Below are 15,058 nucleotides of genomic sequence, written 5' to 3'. Positions count from 1 at the left end.
TTCGGCTCATTTTCGTGACATCGTGATTATCTCCCTTGCTTTAAAAAAGTAAACAACGTGCAGAAATAAATATGGTCAGAAAACTCAAATTTCACGAGAAAAAGCTTTTAAAGAAAGTTGATTTTATATCATGGAATGTCGACAACAATCTACACGAGTTGAAAATCATGAAAAAATACGGCGTCCAACGCAGAGAAGATTACACGAAGTAAATATACAATTTTCATCATATGTTTTCGCGATAGTGTTTTGTTGAATCTAACAAATATGAAACTGTTTATAATTTATTCTGATAACTATTGCAAATATAGGTGTCACAGGATGAGAAAAATGTGCAGCCTGACGGAGACTCGAACCCGGGACCCTCGGAATACCGTACCACGGCTCTTCTGACTGAGTTATCCAGCCGCTTACACATCATCTCCACTAAATAACTTATAGATGAAATAGTGAACAGTTCTGAACCCTGACATACTCCCCTACTTTATTCAAATTTGTCCTTGAATTTCACAGAGTTACAGAGCAATGTGATTAAACTTGGAGCTATATTCAGTCACGGTCCAAATTGGGCGCCAAATGTCACAGGATGAGAAAAATGTGCAGCCTGACCGGGACACGAACCAGGGACCCTCAAATGCTCCATTGCAGCTCTACCGACTCAGCTATCCAGCCCCTAACACATCATTTCCCTTAAATAGTGAACAGTTCTGATGACATAGGTATTAATTCAGAATTTTCGTGCCCCCACTGGAGGCATTTAGGTTTAGCCTTGTCCGTCCATTCGTTCACTTTTGTGTTGCACGTAGCTCAAAAAGTAATTGATCTAGAGTCATGAAACTTTAAAGGAATTTTTGTCAGCATGTGTAGTTTGCACCTGGGTGTTTACATGTGGATTTATTCAGTATTTCTATTTAGAGTAATTGCCTAATACATGCTGCCTGTTTATTAGAAAAAATGTGTTCAGAAATATAAACACAAATGTAATGTGATATTGAGTGAGTGAAGGTTTAATACTTGAATTTATTGAATCAGTTGGATAAAATAATCAAAGAGTTTAATAAATTTAGTATTGAATCTACATGAACATAATATTTTTTTAATCATATATCCGAAATAAGAATGGTTTACTATTAAGAAGAGTCATTTTTGTTTTGCCTGCTTCAAAGTAGCGGCAACATTTAGGGATCCATTCTCCTGTCTGAGGAACAATAGGCAACTGTACTTTCTCTTTGATATCATTCAATCCGTAAGGCTTTTATGTGGCTATTTTCCTTTCAATATGTGGCTAAAAAGAACTATCTACAGTACTGGACACGCGAAACCCGCACAATTCGCGTATTCGCGGTGAACTCTCATGCTTTATAACGCGAGCGAATTCGCGGCAACTTGAGACAATTGCCGTGAATTCAACTCGCGGCGATTTTGCCGTGAACATTTGCCGTGATTCGCGGGGAATAATACATGATTGTTCATTTGTATAATAAATGTAGATCTACTTATAATTGTACTCTGTGAACTTGAAACCAGATATACATGTACAAGTACGAAAATTAATTAGTAGATCTACATGAAGTTGTATCAAGAAAATCTTGTAATTTGCTAAAATGCCCTTTCTCTATTTATCTTTGATGCCAACAGCAAATATAAATAACCACGGCAAAATCAAATAACACCGTTAAAAACTTTCCGTGAATGGCGGAATCATGACCTCAATGTATAAATGCGACGCAGTACAAGTATGTGGCTCCATCGGCAGGTAAATAGTGTACATGTACACGTGTAAAACTATTCTTTAGGGGGGATACATATTGAGTTTATAGTAGAGATATAAACATAATATATGTGTAAAAAGATATTTAGTTACATAAAAAGATACATAATTGATACGACATTAACTTGTTCATTTCTAAATGTATCCCCATATTGAAAACGTTACATAAGACATAAATTCAAGCATGGTCAAATTACCGATGTGATAAACTGATCCTGCGTAAATATTCCCGTACGACCTGGAAGAGTTATAGTGGATCACCGGGACATTTCGTTCTCTCGGGTGATCATTACTCAATTTATTACACGTCTGTAAAAAATAACACATGCAAGATTTGTCTCCTATAATTTCTGAATGGCGGATATTTGCACCCCTGTTTTAAAAATGTTAAAATATTTAATTGTTAGTTACCGAAAATTATCGCAGATTGTTGAAATTCCATAGCGCTAAAAGACACAAAAACACTCTCGCAAAAAGAAGCATCCATAAATATAAGGAATATAATGTTTCCATTGTTAAATAATAAATACAAAATTTACACACGAAATGACCTCTGACAAATGATTGGTCGGCTCTTCTGAAGAATCTGTGAATCTTTGATGTTTACACACCTGTAGTTGTTGCTGAATCATCAAAGAAATGCCGACACTCGATTGACTTCCACCTCTTTTTTATATATCAGAAAAAAACTGTCATTTCTTTTTGTCAAGGAATGATTACACATGTTTAATTATTGCTCAAGTAAAAAAAAATGTTGGATATTGATTGTGTCAATTATTGACATATTATTAATCGTAAGTGCATTTTGATTGTGATATTTTATTTACATTTTTATGATCTTGAAGATATTGTGCAATACGTGTGTCTGCTATCAAAACAATAATGCATATGAAAGGACCACAGCTTCCAAAAATTTATTTTTCCGGTCAATTTTATGACAGAATCCCCGCTGCTACCAGAAATGTTTTATTGCATGGGCTTAGTATTTAATCTGTGTCGTCAGTCATAAACAAACGAACATGTACCCCAAAGCACATTAAAATTACCACATGGTAAACTAGTGACCTTTACAAATATTCATTAATTGAACAAAAAAAATTTTAATCCCGTTTCCACACCTTAATTTGATACGTGCTATTATTAGTTGATTCAACTTAATTGCCGCGCGCATGCAGTACTGCGTGACGTAAGGAAAATATCCTTCCCTGGTTGGTCGCTATTTATGTAAATACTTTAAATAGTAACACCCTAATTTTACCTCATGAATGGTCACTCTTTACTTTACATATTAAATGTGTGATTTAACTCCGATTTTATTTTTGTTTTCGAGGGAATTTTTTGGGTCGAATGCCCTGGCTGATTTGGCGGAAATAAAAAAATCTGATTTGCATCTTGCTACTCATCACCTACTCATGCACCTGGCATTTTTTACTCGTGAAATTGAAGGTAAAAAATGTCTCAATTTAAGTGATAAACTTTTACAATTTTCAACAATCATAATTAGCGTATTAGACGTTATAATAATTATTAGTTACACCTGTGAATCGGTGCTAAATGTCGCTTTGCATTGTTCTAAAAATAGAATATGTGCGAAAGTAAACAATGGATTTTAATTACATTTTGTATTATTATCAAAATAACAATTGGACAATTTGTTATCGTGCGTTCTTTGATGTAGTAACAATTACCTTTTGTAATTTCAATCTCGTTTTATTGTTAACTAATTTTCACCAGCACCTGATTGCTTTGTTTTAGTATACAAAATGTATACGCTGTACATGTTCAAATGCTAAATATTTATAAATATACATGACATTTACAAGATTTTTTTAAAGTTTTCAAAATTAAAGACCACGGGAATGACCAAGTAGTACTTTCTAATACAATTATTGCTGAAGATTCGCCGTAAATTACGGCGATACATCGCGGCGATTTTTCGTGAACTGCCATGAAGTTCGGCGAACTTGCACGCGGCGATGTTTTACCGGGTAGTGTCCCGTCGCGACATAGACTACACTCGCGGCATAACGCGACTTTTGCGGGTTTCGCGTGTCCAGTACTGTATATAGAGGGTACAATAGAGTAGCCCGTAAGTAGTGTCTCGTTAGAAAGTTTGTCTGTCTATCCCAAAACTTCTTGTCTACTTCTTTAAAACCACTTGTGCAATTTCATCCAAACTTTACAGGAATCATAAGCTGGAGAATCCAGAGCTTTTACTAATGCATGAACCTATCAACAGACAAACCATGAAAGTCTGTCGGACCGAAACGAAATCTGTCAGACCGAATAATATTAATCAAAATCAAAGGTAAACTTGTGTTTGTATTTCTAAGACACTTTTCAGTTTTAATTTTTTCGCCGTAAAAATCGGCACAGTCTGTATAGGGCATTTTCATCTCCTCCCTGTCATACACCAACAATTCATGGACGATGGTCCTGCTTCCATTTTTCATTAAATTTTGTCTCAGGTCTATTCTTTTCCTACTTTTATTGCTGTTCTGCGCGCTCCTCTGACATAGATTTTTGTTTTTCCCAGGTTTGGCACCTTTATCGATGCCATTTTGTATACATGCAGCTTGGATAAAAGTCGGACAATCAGACTGATCTGGAATATAACATCGTCGGACCTAATCAAAATTTTATCGGACATGTCAGTCGGACCGACGTATTTCGGGAAGTCTGTATCAAGTGTCTTTATGAAATAGCAGTCTTACTTCAAAAATTTTAGGACCTTAAATGTGTAATTTAGTCCTTTAAAAAGTCCTTAAATATAGAACAAAAGATTTCTGTATGAACATTGTGAGCATATTGAATTGATCCTTTATAGTGAATTGTGATGGATTCAATAGCAAATATGGTTAAAAATGCTAAAAAGGAAAATACGTAGGTGAGGTAGTTGAAGTCTTGCTTTAGATATAAGTTTTGTGTCCAACTTTATTAATTTTGTCATTCAATGAAAACGCTGCATTTCTTAAAAATTATGTGTGTTAATTTTCATAGAAGAACAAAAGTCAATACTATACTTAACGATACTTATAAGTACTCCTACCAATTTTTTATTATATTGTGTTAGAATTACTATAAGTAGTCTAAGTCGATACTGTTTAAACTTTAATCATAGTATCATCATTTTATAATAGTAAATGCATTTTACAATAACTCAAACTTAACAGAAAATCAGTAACTGAGATCACCATTGTAAAAAAATCAAATACCTTCAAGTTTAGTCAATTGCGTGTTTAAAATTTATACCTCTGCCCTGTAATAGCCCGATGGCAATACCTCTTTGTTGCAGCGACATTCGGGTCATTTTGTGTTTTAATGTTAGGCACATCAATAAACTAACAATTTGCATCAAAATACACAATGTGGGCATCTTGAACGAAATGCACGTGTCCATTTTCGGGGTTTTGCATGTGACCGCCATATTGCGTTTCGGATGATTGATTCTGTTTTAAAATCATTCATGCAGTTGGAAAGTAGAGTCAGTACACATTTTCAACATTGATTTGGTATATATTTGGAAAACCGGAGTTTTCCTGCAAGTTTGAAATCGGAGTACTTATAAGTTTCGTTAAGTGTATATCTGACACATTCCGTTCGTAGTCACCTTCTATTTTTAAATAATAGTGCTTCATAGAACCACATTCGTTAATATAGTTCTGACATAATAAGGTGAATATTAATGAAGCCAAATAAAGATTATGTCAAATATACGCGTGCTTCTATTTCTTGACTGAAGTTGAGTATGTTAGTATTCATCCTTAGCTGTTCTACATAAATTAAAAACATTTCCTGTTGCTATTGCTCCGGTTGAATTTTCTGTAGAAGAGCACGGTTGAACACTAACATATAAAAAGTAAAGGTCTTTAACTTGAATACATGTATAACAGGGACTGCGTTCAGGGCGAAGTCAGGCGAAAACTTTGCCGTAAATATTTTCACTTCACCCTATATGATAGGAAAAGCAAAATTCTAGTCGCCCTAGAATCCCTCTATGGAAGGTCTGACATGTGATTTTAATTGTGTAATCTGCCGTAATAAGCAAATGCGCTGAAGCGTGGTCATAGCGACACTTGGAATTCACACTTGAAAATCCACATCGCTGAAAATGGCGCATTGATTATACATTAAATTTTCGGGTAAATTAAAGCTGTGAAAGACCCTGATATGAATGCAGCAGATGATAAAAAGCTAGCTAATTGATAATTACTTTACGTAAACGTATAATTATTATATTTGTGTCTTATTGTTTTGTTTGCCTATATGTTTTGTTTGATTTACAATATCCCATATACGTTTGCCGGTCCATTCTTGTTATCAGCATTACATTTATGATAGTAATTAATTACAACTATATATTATGGCTATTACAATAATATTCATGATTAAAACTATGTAAATTGATAGAATTTGGATAATTATTATGAATTAAAGAACTTTTCTTCTTAATTAATTGCATTTAAAAGTTAGAGTCAGAAACTGTTGAACTAGAAAATGTTGTGTTGATGTAATGTTGTGTTGATATAAATCAAATGCTTAAATAAACTTTATTGAGCAACAGTTTTACTAGTAGTAGTACTTCATTAAATATCATCATAGCGATTTTCAAATACACATTTGTTTATTTTCCGTGCCATATATATGTATATTTTATATGCATGTACATATAAAGGTGTACATGTATATTTTGTGAGATAAAATTGGAAAAAAATCCAATGATACATCACTTCTCCCTATATTTCAAAACTTCTCCCTATTTTTTCTAAATTTTCAGTCCAAGGTAGTCCCTCGTATAATGAAGAAAACTAATTTACTCAACAATATATTATATTATTTGTATATTATATCATTGATTATTGATAGCTAGCTGATTTATTTTGAAGAAAAAGTCGAGCAATTATGAATGCTGCTTTATTGTCATCATTGTTGTGCAAAAAATTTAATGTAGCCCATTATTCAAATATTTCTAACATAAAACTTGAAATATTCGCTTATCATGACATGGTTCAGTTGTTAGACAAGGGGCATAATTTTGAAAGAAATATTTTTGAAGTTATGCCCCTTTGTTCCTTAGAATTTTTTAACCAAAGAGAGTTAACTCAGTCTCAACATGCAGTACTCTTGTATATTTCAGATACAATAAGCTATCAAGACAAGTGAGAGAGTTGGCTCGTAGAATAAAGGAGCTGGATGTAAAAGATCCCTTTAGATTAGAGGCAACAAACCAATTTCTGGAGAAGTTGTAAGTTTCCTACCATTTTCTTTTGCTTCTGATGCATTGTTATACAGCTAAATTGTATATTTTTGTATCGTTTTTTGTGTGGTACATTTAATTGACCATGGATGACCTAAGTGTCTCACTATTAAACTTCTAGCAACAGAAGTAATATATAATTATGACCAGAATATATCTATTATGTCCCTGGGGTCAAATATTGCCCCGTTCTATTTAATAATGTCTTAAGAATCTTCCCCGAAATTAAAAAAAACAACAGACCATAGATATTTAGCATGTGTCCTCTATACAAGTTTATAAATCATACCTCTTTAGTCAAAATTGGTCCAGTCCTGGGTTTACTAAGTTTATAACTTAATATAGACTTTATATATATTAAAAGGAAAACAAATTCAAGTCTTTATATAATAAATGTGCTAAACTACAATGCCCAGAGTTTTAAAAATATTGTATGTAGCATCATTGTCAAGTAGATCACTATAAAAGTTATATCAATACTGACCCTTGGATGAAAAATGGCCCTACAATACGGAGTATTTTAAATATTCATAGATTTACATGTAAATAGTAAACATGTCTAAAAAATCTAGGTGACTAAAACTTTTTGTTTAGGAAAATGACAGCACAATGCCTAAAGCTTAGATATTTGGCATGTTGCATTTTCCAGTGGACCTCTATAAAAAATCATGTTGCATGGGTACAAAATGAAATAACTTGCTCAAATGTGACCCTGGCAAATAGTCTGCTTCTGCATGGCAATTTTTAGCAATGAATCTGAGGTGAGCAATCTGGGGCAGTCAAAGCTCTCTATGTATTTTGTACTGTTGTGGCCGAAATAAATTTTGCTATTTCTGTTGAACATAATGATGCTTAAATTTAATCTTTTGTACTTGAAGAGATGGTGAAAGTGGAAGTACAATTGTGTTTGAGTGTGTGAAAGTTATTGACAATGTTAGTGAAAGGCATTGTGGGACATTTATCCGTCATTTGTCATTGTCACTTAATATTCATGACAGTATTCGACAAAAAACTTTGTGTTTACCCGAGGTGAACCAGTCGGGACCTACGGGGTATGGGAAAATGGTTATTGTGATGACTTCTAGACTGGTTAGACAGTTAGTGAAATTGAAACTGTTGTTATAATTAATTCATAAAGAATCTGCCATAGATAACCTGCTGACTTGAAATTAAATAATATGCATTAATTGGGTGGGTATTAAATTTCATTGATGGCCAAGGATTCTGTAAATATTTAGTTACTGTGACTATTAAAAGATATTAAACTTGTCAACATTTTGGGGAAATTTAGGACATGTCTTTATGAAATCTTCTCAATAATTAATGCATTATAATATAACAACCCCACCCCCCACCAAAAACAACACCCCCCCTCCCCCCACAAAAAAAAAAAATATCAAAGAAAAAATCAAGAACAACAACATTCTATAGAAATTACTATTAGGACCTAAGAAAATACTGTATGTTTAAAAGCATGACAAGATATATAATCATCTACAATAAAGGCTCCGACATTTTGGTTCCAGCAGGTCAAAGAATAAAGCCAGAATTAAGTAGGTTAATTCAACTTGTGAATGAATCTATGTAATCTGGTCATTAAACTATCAATCTACTTAAATCTGGCAGATATATTGTCAGTTTTACTCCAAGAAATCTTTGATTTGCCAAATAAATTCCGCTTGAATGTAACATTTTCATCTGATATTAATCTGTGTTTGACAGAAATTGGCAAGGTACACATCTCTATTGTCACTGATCTGTTAATTGTACATATAAAAACAAGAGAGAATCAAGGCTGTTTGTAAGAAATTGGCGCAGACGGCAATATTGGCCAATTACATTATGAGTATAATGAATGTTATATCATGTGTTAATTGTGAAGGAAATGCAACAGGGAGGGTTGCTGTTACAAACATCATATCTTGATTTGAAATATGACAGCTTAATTGGCTAATTCAGGAAGGAAAGATGTTTTTTGTTCAATGTCGGAATTATGTAGCAATTGAAAAAAAAAAGAAGATATTTCTAAGTATCATGTTATTTAGCTAATTATTGTTATGATATCTCTTAAACATGTTTCCTGTGTTTTTTTTATGACGTTTATTACTTACATGTATATATTGCACTTAATATGTCATTAAGTGTAAAATAAAAATAGCATGGTGCATATTTTCTGTAAGTACCTTACTGATTGGTCATTTTCTTTCAATATTTACAAGTACAGAGAGCTTTAATATATTTACACCACAAGCTAAAAGCATAAAATTTGGTTTTCTTACATAAATCAGCGGGGGGCAGAAAATATTCAAAAGATAATTTAGAAATACATGTATACTTAAATAGAAATCGAAAATTGTTTTTTGTGCTATTGTTAGGCTTAGCCCGATTTGAGTGCAATGCTTTTCAAGGTCTTTGTACAGCGAAACTTAAACTTTGCTATATGACCATTTAAGAGTCATTTGACTTAAAACTCATTAAAACTAAAACTGGGACTTATTAAATTTCTGGCCTTGTGGGCTTGGGCTTTAAAAAACATCCTCATGCTTCTTCAGATGTTAATGCATGAAAAAAAGTGGATTAACCCTATATAATATTGCATCATGAAAACTAGCAAATTTGTGCATATTTTATTTTTTCAGACATAGTATGGGCTTGATACCTACTAAGAGAAGTTTAGCACTAGCTGATGATGTCAATGCATCTTCGTTCTGCAGGTTAGTGAACTTAGCTGTAAAACTTTCCCTCGTACTTCACTTTAGTGTCGTTATATTTTTCTGGTCCTTTGGTATTATTGATTCCAACTCTTTGTGATTCCAACACTTTAAGTGTTAAAAACTGAGTATCGCTGAAGCCGGTGCCAGGGGGCGTGAGGGATGTTGCACTTATTCATTATCTCTCATGTACAGACTCAATCAAACCGAGTCTGCAATTTTCATGTAATTTTGTTGTGACTTATGCTCCCGAGGGATCACACTGTATCCTTTTTTTTAGTGTCTAAACCAGGTTAGCTTTATAACACATGACAGTGCGTCTGTGGCAAGAGATTAAGGTATACTTTTAAACCACTTGCCTCTCACTGCTGTATGTTTAAGCCAGATTCTTCATATGAGAAAGCTATCCAGCTAGCCTACAGAACATCAGTAGTTTTACTCAGGTACACTTTTGTTCCTGAAATAATGTAGAGGGGCACCCAAAGTTTTCTTCCAACAGTAAAACTGGAAAGTTGCCATATGACCTATAAGTATACTTTGGTGGTTCAACATTAAACCCACTAAAAAAACATGTTACAGATGTGTTACATTATACATATATGTTAACTTTATGATAATATTACATTTAAAACCAGTTTTCACATAGAATCAAAGTATGAAAAGTACAGCTGATGTTAAATATTTAATTGTTTAATTTATACTAGTTACGGTCAGGCGTTCATGACCAGGGTCCGAGTTTATACAGATCTTTTGACCTCATAGGATATGTTGGAAACTTGGTCAGAGTATGTTCTGACCAATGAAAATGATGAGATCTGAGACAGTTTTCTCAGAAAAACATTTTATAACCTCAAAGCTTGGTTATCTTGGTATTGATGTTCTAAACTTTCAGTATTTGGTACCACCATGATCATGTAAGTTGAAATAGAAATTTCACACACCAGCAGGGCTGGTTTTTGTACTTACTCATGTTTTAACTTCCTTTTGACAATGTCACAAGGTATCGTACTTACTCTTGTTTTAACTTCCCTTTTGACAATATATCTATTTATATAATATTTCTTTGTACTTGTATTTTCAGACGAAGGTTACCAGTAGTTATGGTTAGAAACCGAATGTCAGAAAGAGTGAAGCCTGCAACAACGTTCATAGAACAAGGACGTATCCTTTCATGTTATAATGGGTCTCTGTGGTGGAGCGGTTAAAGGTCTGACTCCAAACCACTTAGTAAAGTCCTATATTGCTTTAAGTTTGAGACCTGCCAATGGTTCTTTTTTCTACCAAAGAAACTTCAGGACATATTGTTGTCTGGCTTTGTTCCACGCAAACATAAAATGGTTTATGAGCTTCATTTTGTCCGTTATTTTTGTTTTCAAAAAAAGAAGAAAGTCACATAAACTAGTCCGTATATGTGATAATTTTTAAAGAAAAAATCATGAAAAAAGCGCATTAACTCTCAATGTTGGCGTGTCAGTCTGCACTACTGAATAGGGATAGCTTGGATAAGTGGAGGGTATTTTTCTTGTGAGAGCTCTTATATTTAATGTAATTAATTTATTCTTTGATTATCTTTTTGACCTTGACATTGTGTTATAGATGTTCGTGTGGGACCAGAAGTTGTAACTGATCCAGCGTTTCTAGTTACAAGGTATGATAAAGATTTTGTTGTTGATAGTGCTAATAATTAAAAGCTCTAATGATTAAAAAGTGTTTAAGTTTTTAAGTATGCATAAATGTTCTGAAAGCACAGATTATGATTAAAACATAAATGTTCCTGATTTTCCTTATCATTCAATTTTGTATATAATTTTTCTAAATTATCTTTCATTGAAGCAACTTAAGATTACATTTATTTTCTTATTAACCCCCTTTGAAAATATTTTCTTATTATCTCCCTTTGAATATAATTATAAAAGAAATTCAATCAGGAAATTCAGCAGGGATATGAGTCAGTAGGTTTGACAATGCTAGATGTTTGCTTTAAAGAATAATATAGGATGATCCACAATTTTTGTCACAGCTATAGGACTTGCATACAAATGCAACAAATAAATGTAAAATTCAAATTTCTTTTTCGCAGACAAATGGAAGACTTTGTGACATGGACAGATACATCCAAGATCAGGAAACATGTTCTAGATTATAATGAGATGGTAATATTTTATAGTGTTTATTAACTGGCTTGTTTGTAATAATTATAAGATATATAAGATTGCTGAGGCAATATAATGTAAGTTATTTAAGCTGAAAGAATAAGTAATTATGCCCCCACTTCGAAGAAGAGGGGGTATATTGCTTTGCACTTGTCGGTCCGTCGGTCCGTAGACCAAATGGTTTCCGAGTGATAACTAAAGAACCCTTAGGCCTAGGAACTTCAGACTTGGTATGGTGATTGGTCATGCCCAGTAGATGACCCCTATTGATTTTGGGGTCAAGGGGTCAAAGTCACATTGACCTTGTATGTTAAAACGGTTTCCGATCAATAACTAAAGAATGCTTAGGCCTAGGAACTTCAAACTTGATATGGTGATTGGTCATGACCAGTAGATGACCCTATTGATTTTTGGGTCAAGGGTCAAGGTCACATTGACCTTGTATGTTAAAACGGTTTCCAATCAATAACAAAAGAACGCTTAGGCCTAGGAACTTCAAACTTGATAATGTGAATGGTCATGACCAGCAGATGACCCCTATTGATTTTGGGGTCAAAGGTCAAGGTCGCATTGACCTTGAAGGTAAAAATGGTTTCCGATCAATAACTAAAGAACCCTTAGGCCTAGGAACTTCAAACTTGGTATGGTGATTGGTCATGACCAGCAGATGACCCCTATTGATTTTGGGGTCAAGGGGTCAATGCCATAGTGACCTTGTACTTAATGACCGTTTCTGACCAATAACTCAACAACTCGAGTTGCCTTGGTTGATATTTTTATGTGCTTTTGGTATACACATTTGAAGGTCTTATGTAATATAACAACTTGGCTGTCATTAATGAGGCCTATGTGATTCATAAAATTTATGTATATATTATTTGGTAAGATTTTTAATAACTTTAATTGCTGCACACAACCTATCGGGTCACAATAATTATTACCTTGTGACTAGTCATGACCAGTAGATTCTAGATAACCCTTATTAATTGTTTGTTCACTGGGTCAGAAGTCATGCATAATAACCTGATCACATGACAAATTGGCTGCCGATAGGGGGCATACATTTTTTACAAACATATCTTGTTGTATCTTATATGCATTGCTCAAGAGCTACTGTGTTAGTTATGCAGGTTGCTGAATGAATATGTTAGTTTACTTATATGGGTTGCTGAAGGGTGATATTGTTAGTTTTATAGGTTGCCAATGGGACATAGTGTATATGGGTTTTGTTCCTGAAGGGATGTAATGTTAGTTATATGGGTTGTGATGTAATATGTTAGTTATATGGGTTACTGATGGGATATCATTAATATGGGTTGCTTAAGGGATATGTTAGTTATATTGGTTGCTGAAGGGACAAAGTGTTTATATAGGTTTCTGCAAAACTATGTTTTTATATGGGTTGCTGATGGGATATCATTAATATGGGTTGCTTAAGGGATATGTTAGTATTGGTTGCTGAAGGGACAAAGTGTTTATGGAGGTTTCTGCAAAACTGTTTTTTATATGGGTTGCTGATTGAATATTATTTATATTGGTTGCTGAAGGGATATGTTAGTTATATTGGTTGCTGAAGGGACAAAGTGTTTATATAGGTTTCTGCAAAACTATGTTTTTATATGGGTTGCTGATGGGATATCATTAATATGGGTTGCTTAAGGGATATGTTAGTTATATTGGTTGCTGAAGGGACAAAGTGTTTATATAGGTTTCTGCAAAACTATGTTTTTATATGGGTTGCTGATGGGATATCATTAATATGGGTTGCTTAAGGGATATGTTAGTTATATTGGTTGCTGAAGGGACAAAGTGTTTATATAGGTTTCTGCAAAACTATGTTTTTATATGGGTTGCTGGTGGAATATTATTTATATTGATTGCTTAAGGGATATGTTAGTTGTATAGGTCACGTAAGGGATTTATAGGAAAATATACTAGTAGCAAGAATGAGAAAAATATACCTGGAGACACCAGCCATGTTTTATTTAGATTTCAAAATGCTACATTTTCCCAGTATCTCGTAACCTATATAACAAATTTTCACTCGACAAATTCTGTTATTCAAAGATTGAAGAAATAAACTATTACTAAATAAAGACTATTTCACTGTAGGTGCTAAATTTTGTGCCTTGCAAAACTGAACACCATATTAATTCTTACATTTGTGGGGGCGTCCGTGGCCGAGTGGTTAAGGTCGTTGACTTCAAACCACTTGCCCCTCACCGCTGTGGGTTCGAATCCCGACAGGGACTTTGGATTCTTTCATGTGAGGAAGCTATCCAGCTAGCTTACGGAACGTCGGTGGTTCTACTCAAGTGCCCATTCGTGCCTGAAATAATGCACGGAAGGGCACTTGAGGTCTTCCTCCACCAGTAAAGCTGGAACGTCGCGATATGACCTATAATGTGTCGATGTGACGTAAAACCCAAAACAAACAAACTTACATTTGTGTAATATTAACACCTGAAGTTATTAAATTGCATATATTGTAATTATATACATTTATTCCAATGAGTAGGGAATTATTTAATGAAAATTGGCCAATAATGAATCTAATAATTGGTAAACATTGCCCATTTTGTACATTTGATGTTTCATTTAAAAGTTCAATAAACAACTTATCTTCATTGTTTTGTTTTTTCAGAGAGATGATTTTGATCTGCTAGATTGAATGATGAAGTGAAAATGATTGTACATGACATCTGTGATATACCGGTATTATCAGAATACAGTGCACCGACTCCAAGAAAATAGTGCAAGTGAAAACCGCAAGTTCAGGATTCTGTAGGAAAATGACATCCTCAAGTCAAAGGTCAATAATTAACATCCTTGGCAAAGGTTAATAAGCAGAAGTTTTAAAAATCTAATAGCGAATTATAATCAGAAAATTACACATCAACATGTGGAATGTTTCTATTCTTTATTTTCTGATTTGAACTACCTTGAAATCCTCACCAGGATGCTGGAAAAAAGTATAAATATCAATTTCATAACCTGTAAAGTATACTGTATGCTGTCTTTTATGCAAATAATATAAATTATATTTTGAATTCAATCATTTAACTTTGAAAGTATTATCATGGCCTATTGTGTCAAGAGGGGGGAAAAAGGTAAAATATATTTGTTCAATATTTTGTGCTGATTATACATATTGTTGGTAAACTAA

At 33.6% G+C, this 15,058-nt stretch overlaps 1 protein-coding gene across 1 annotated transcript; it reads left to right on the top strand.

Moving 5' to 3' along the window:
- Positions 1–13: 13 nt before the first annotated feature.
- LOC132719931 (U3 small nucleolar ribonucleoprotein protein IMP3-like) lies at positions 14–14,743 on the top strand. Its single transcript, XM_060703889.1, has 7 exons — positions 14–208; positions 6,909–7,016; positions 9,668–9,742; positions 10,821–10,900; positions 11,336–11,387; positions 11,820–11,892; positions 14,537–14,743. Exons 1-7 carry the CDS (start codon positions 72–74, stop codon positions 14,561–14,563), a joined length of 552 nt encoding a protein of 183 aa, XP_060559872.1. The 5' UTR covers positions 14–71; the 3' UTR covers positions 14,564–14,743.
- Positions 14,744–15,058: the final 315 nt, after the last annotated feature.

The sequence above is a fragment of the Ruditapes philippinarum genome, unplaced genomic scaffold (genome assembly GCF_026571515.1).
Source record: "Ruditapes philippinarum isolate M1 unplaced genomic scaffold, ASM2657151v2 ctg1886_1_1_1_1, whole genome shotgun sequence".
Taxonomy (NCBI): Eukaryota; Metazoa; Mollusca; class Bivalvia; order Venerida; family Veneridae; genus Ruditapes; species Ruditapes philippinarum.
The sequence above is the reverse complement of the archived record's forward strand: the minus strand, read 5'-3'. Positions and strand labels throughout refer to the sequence as shown.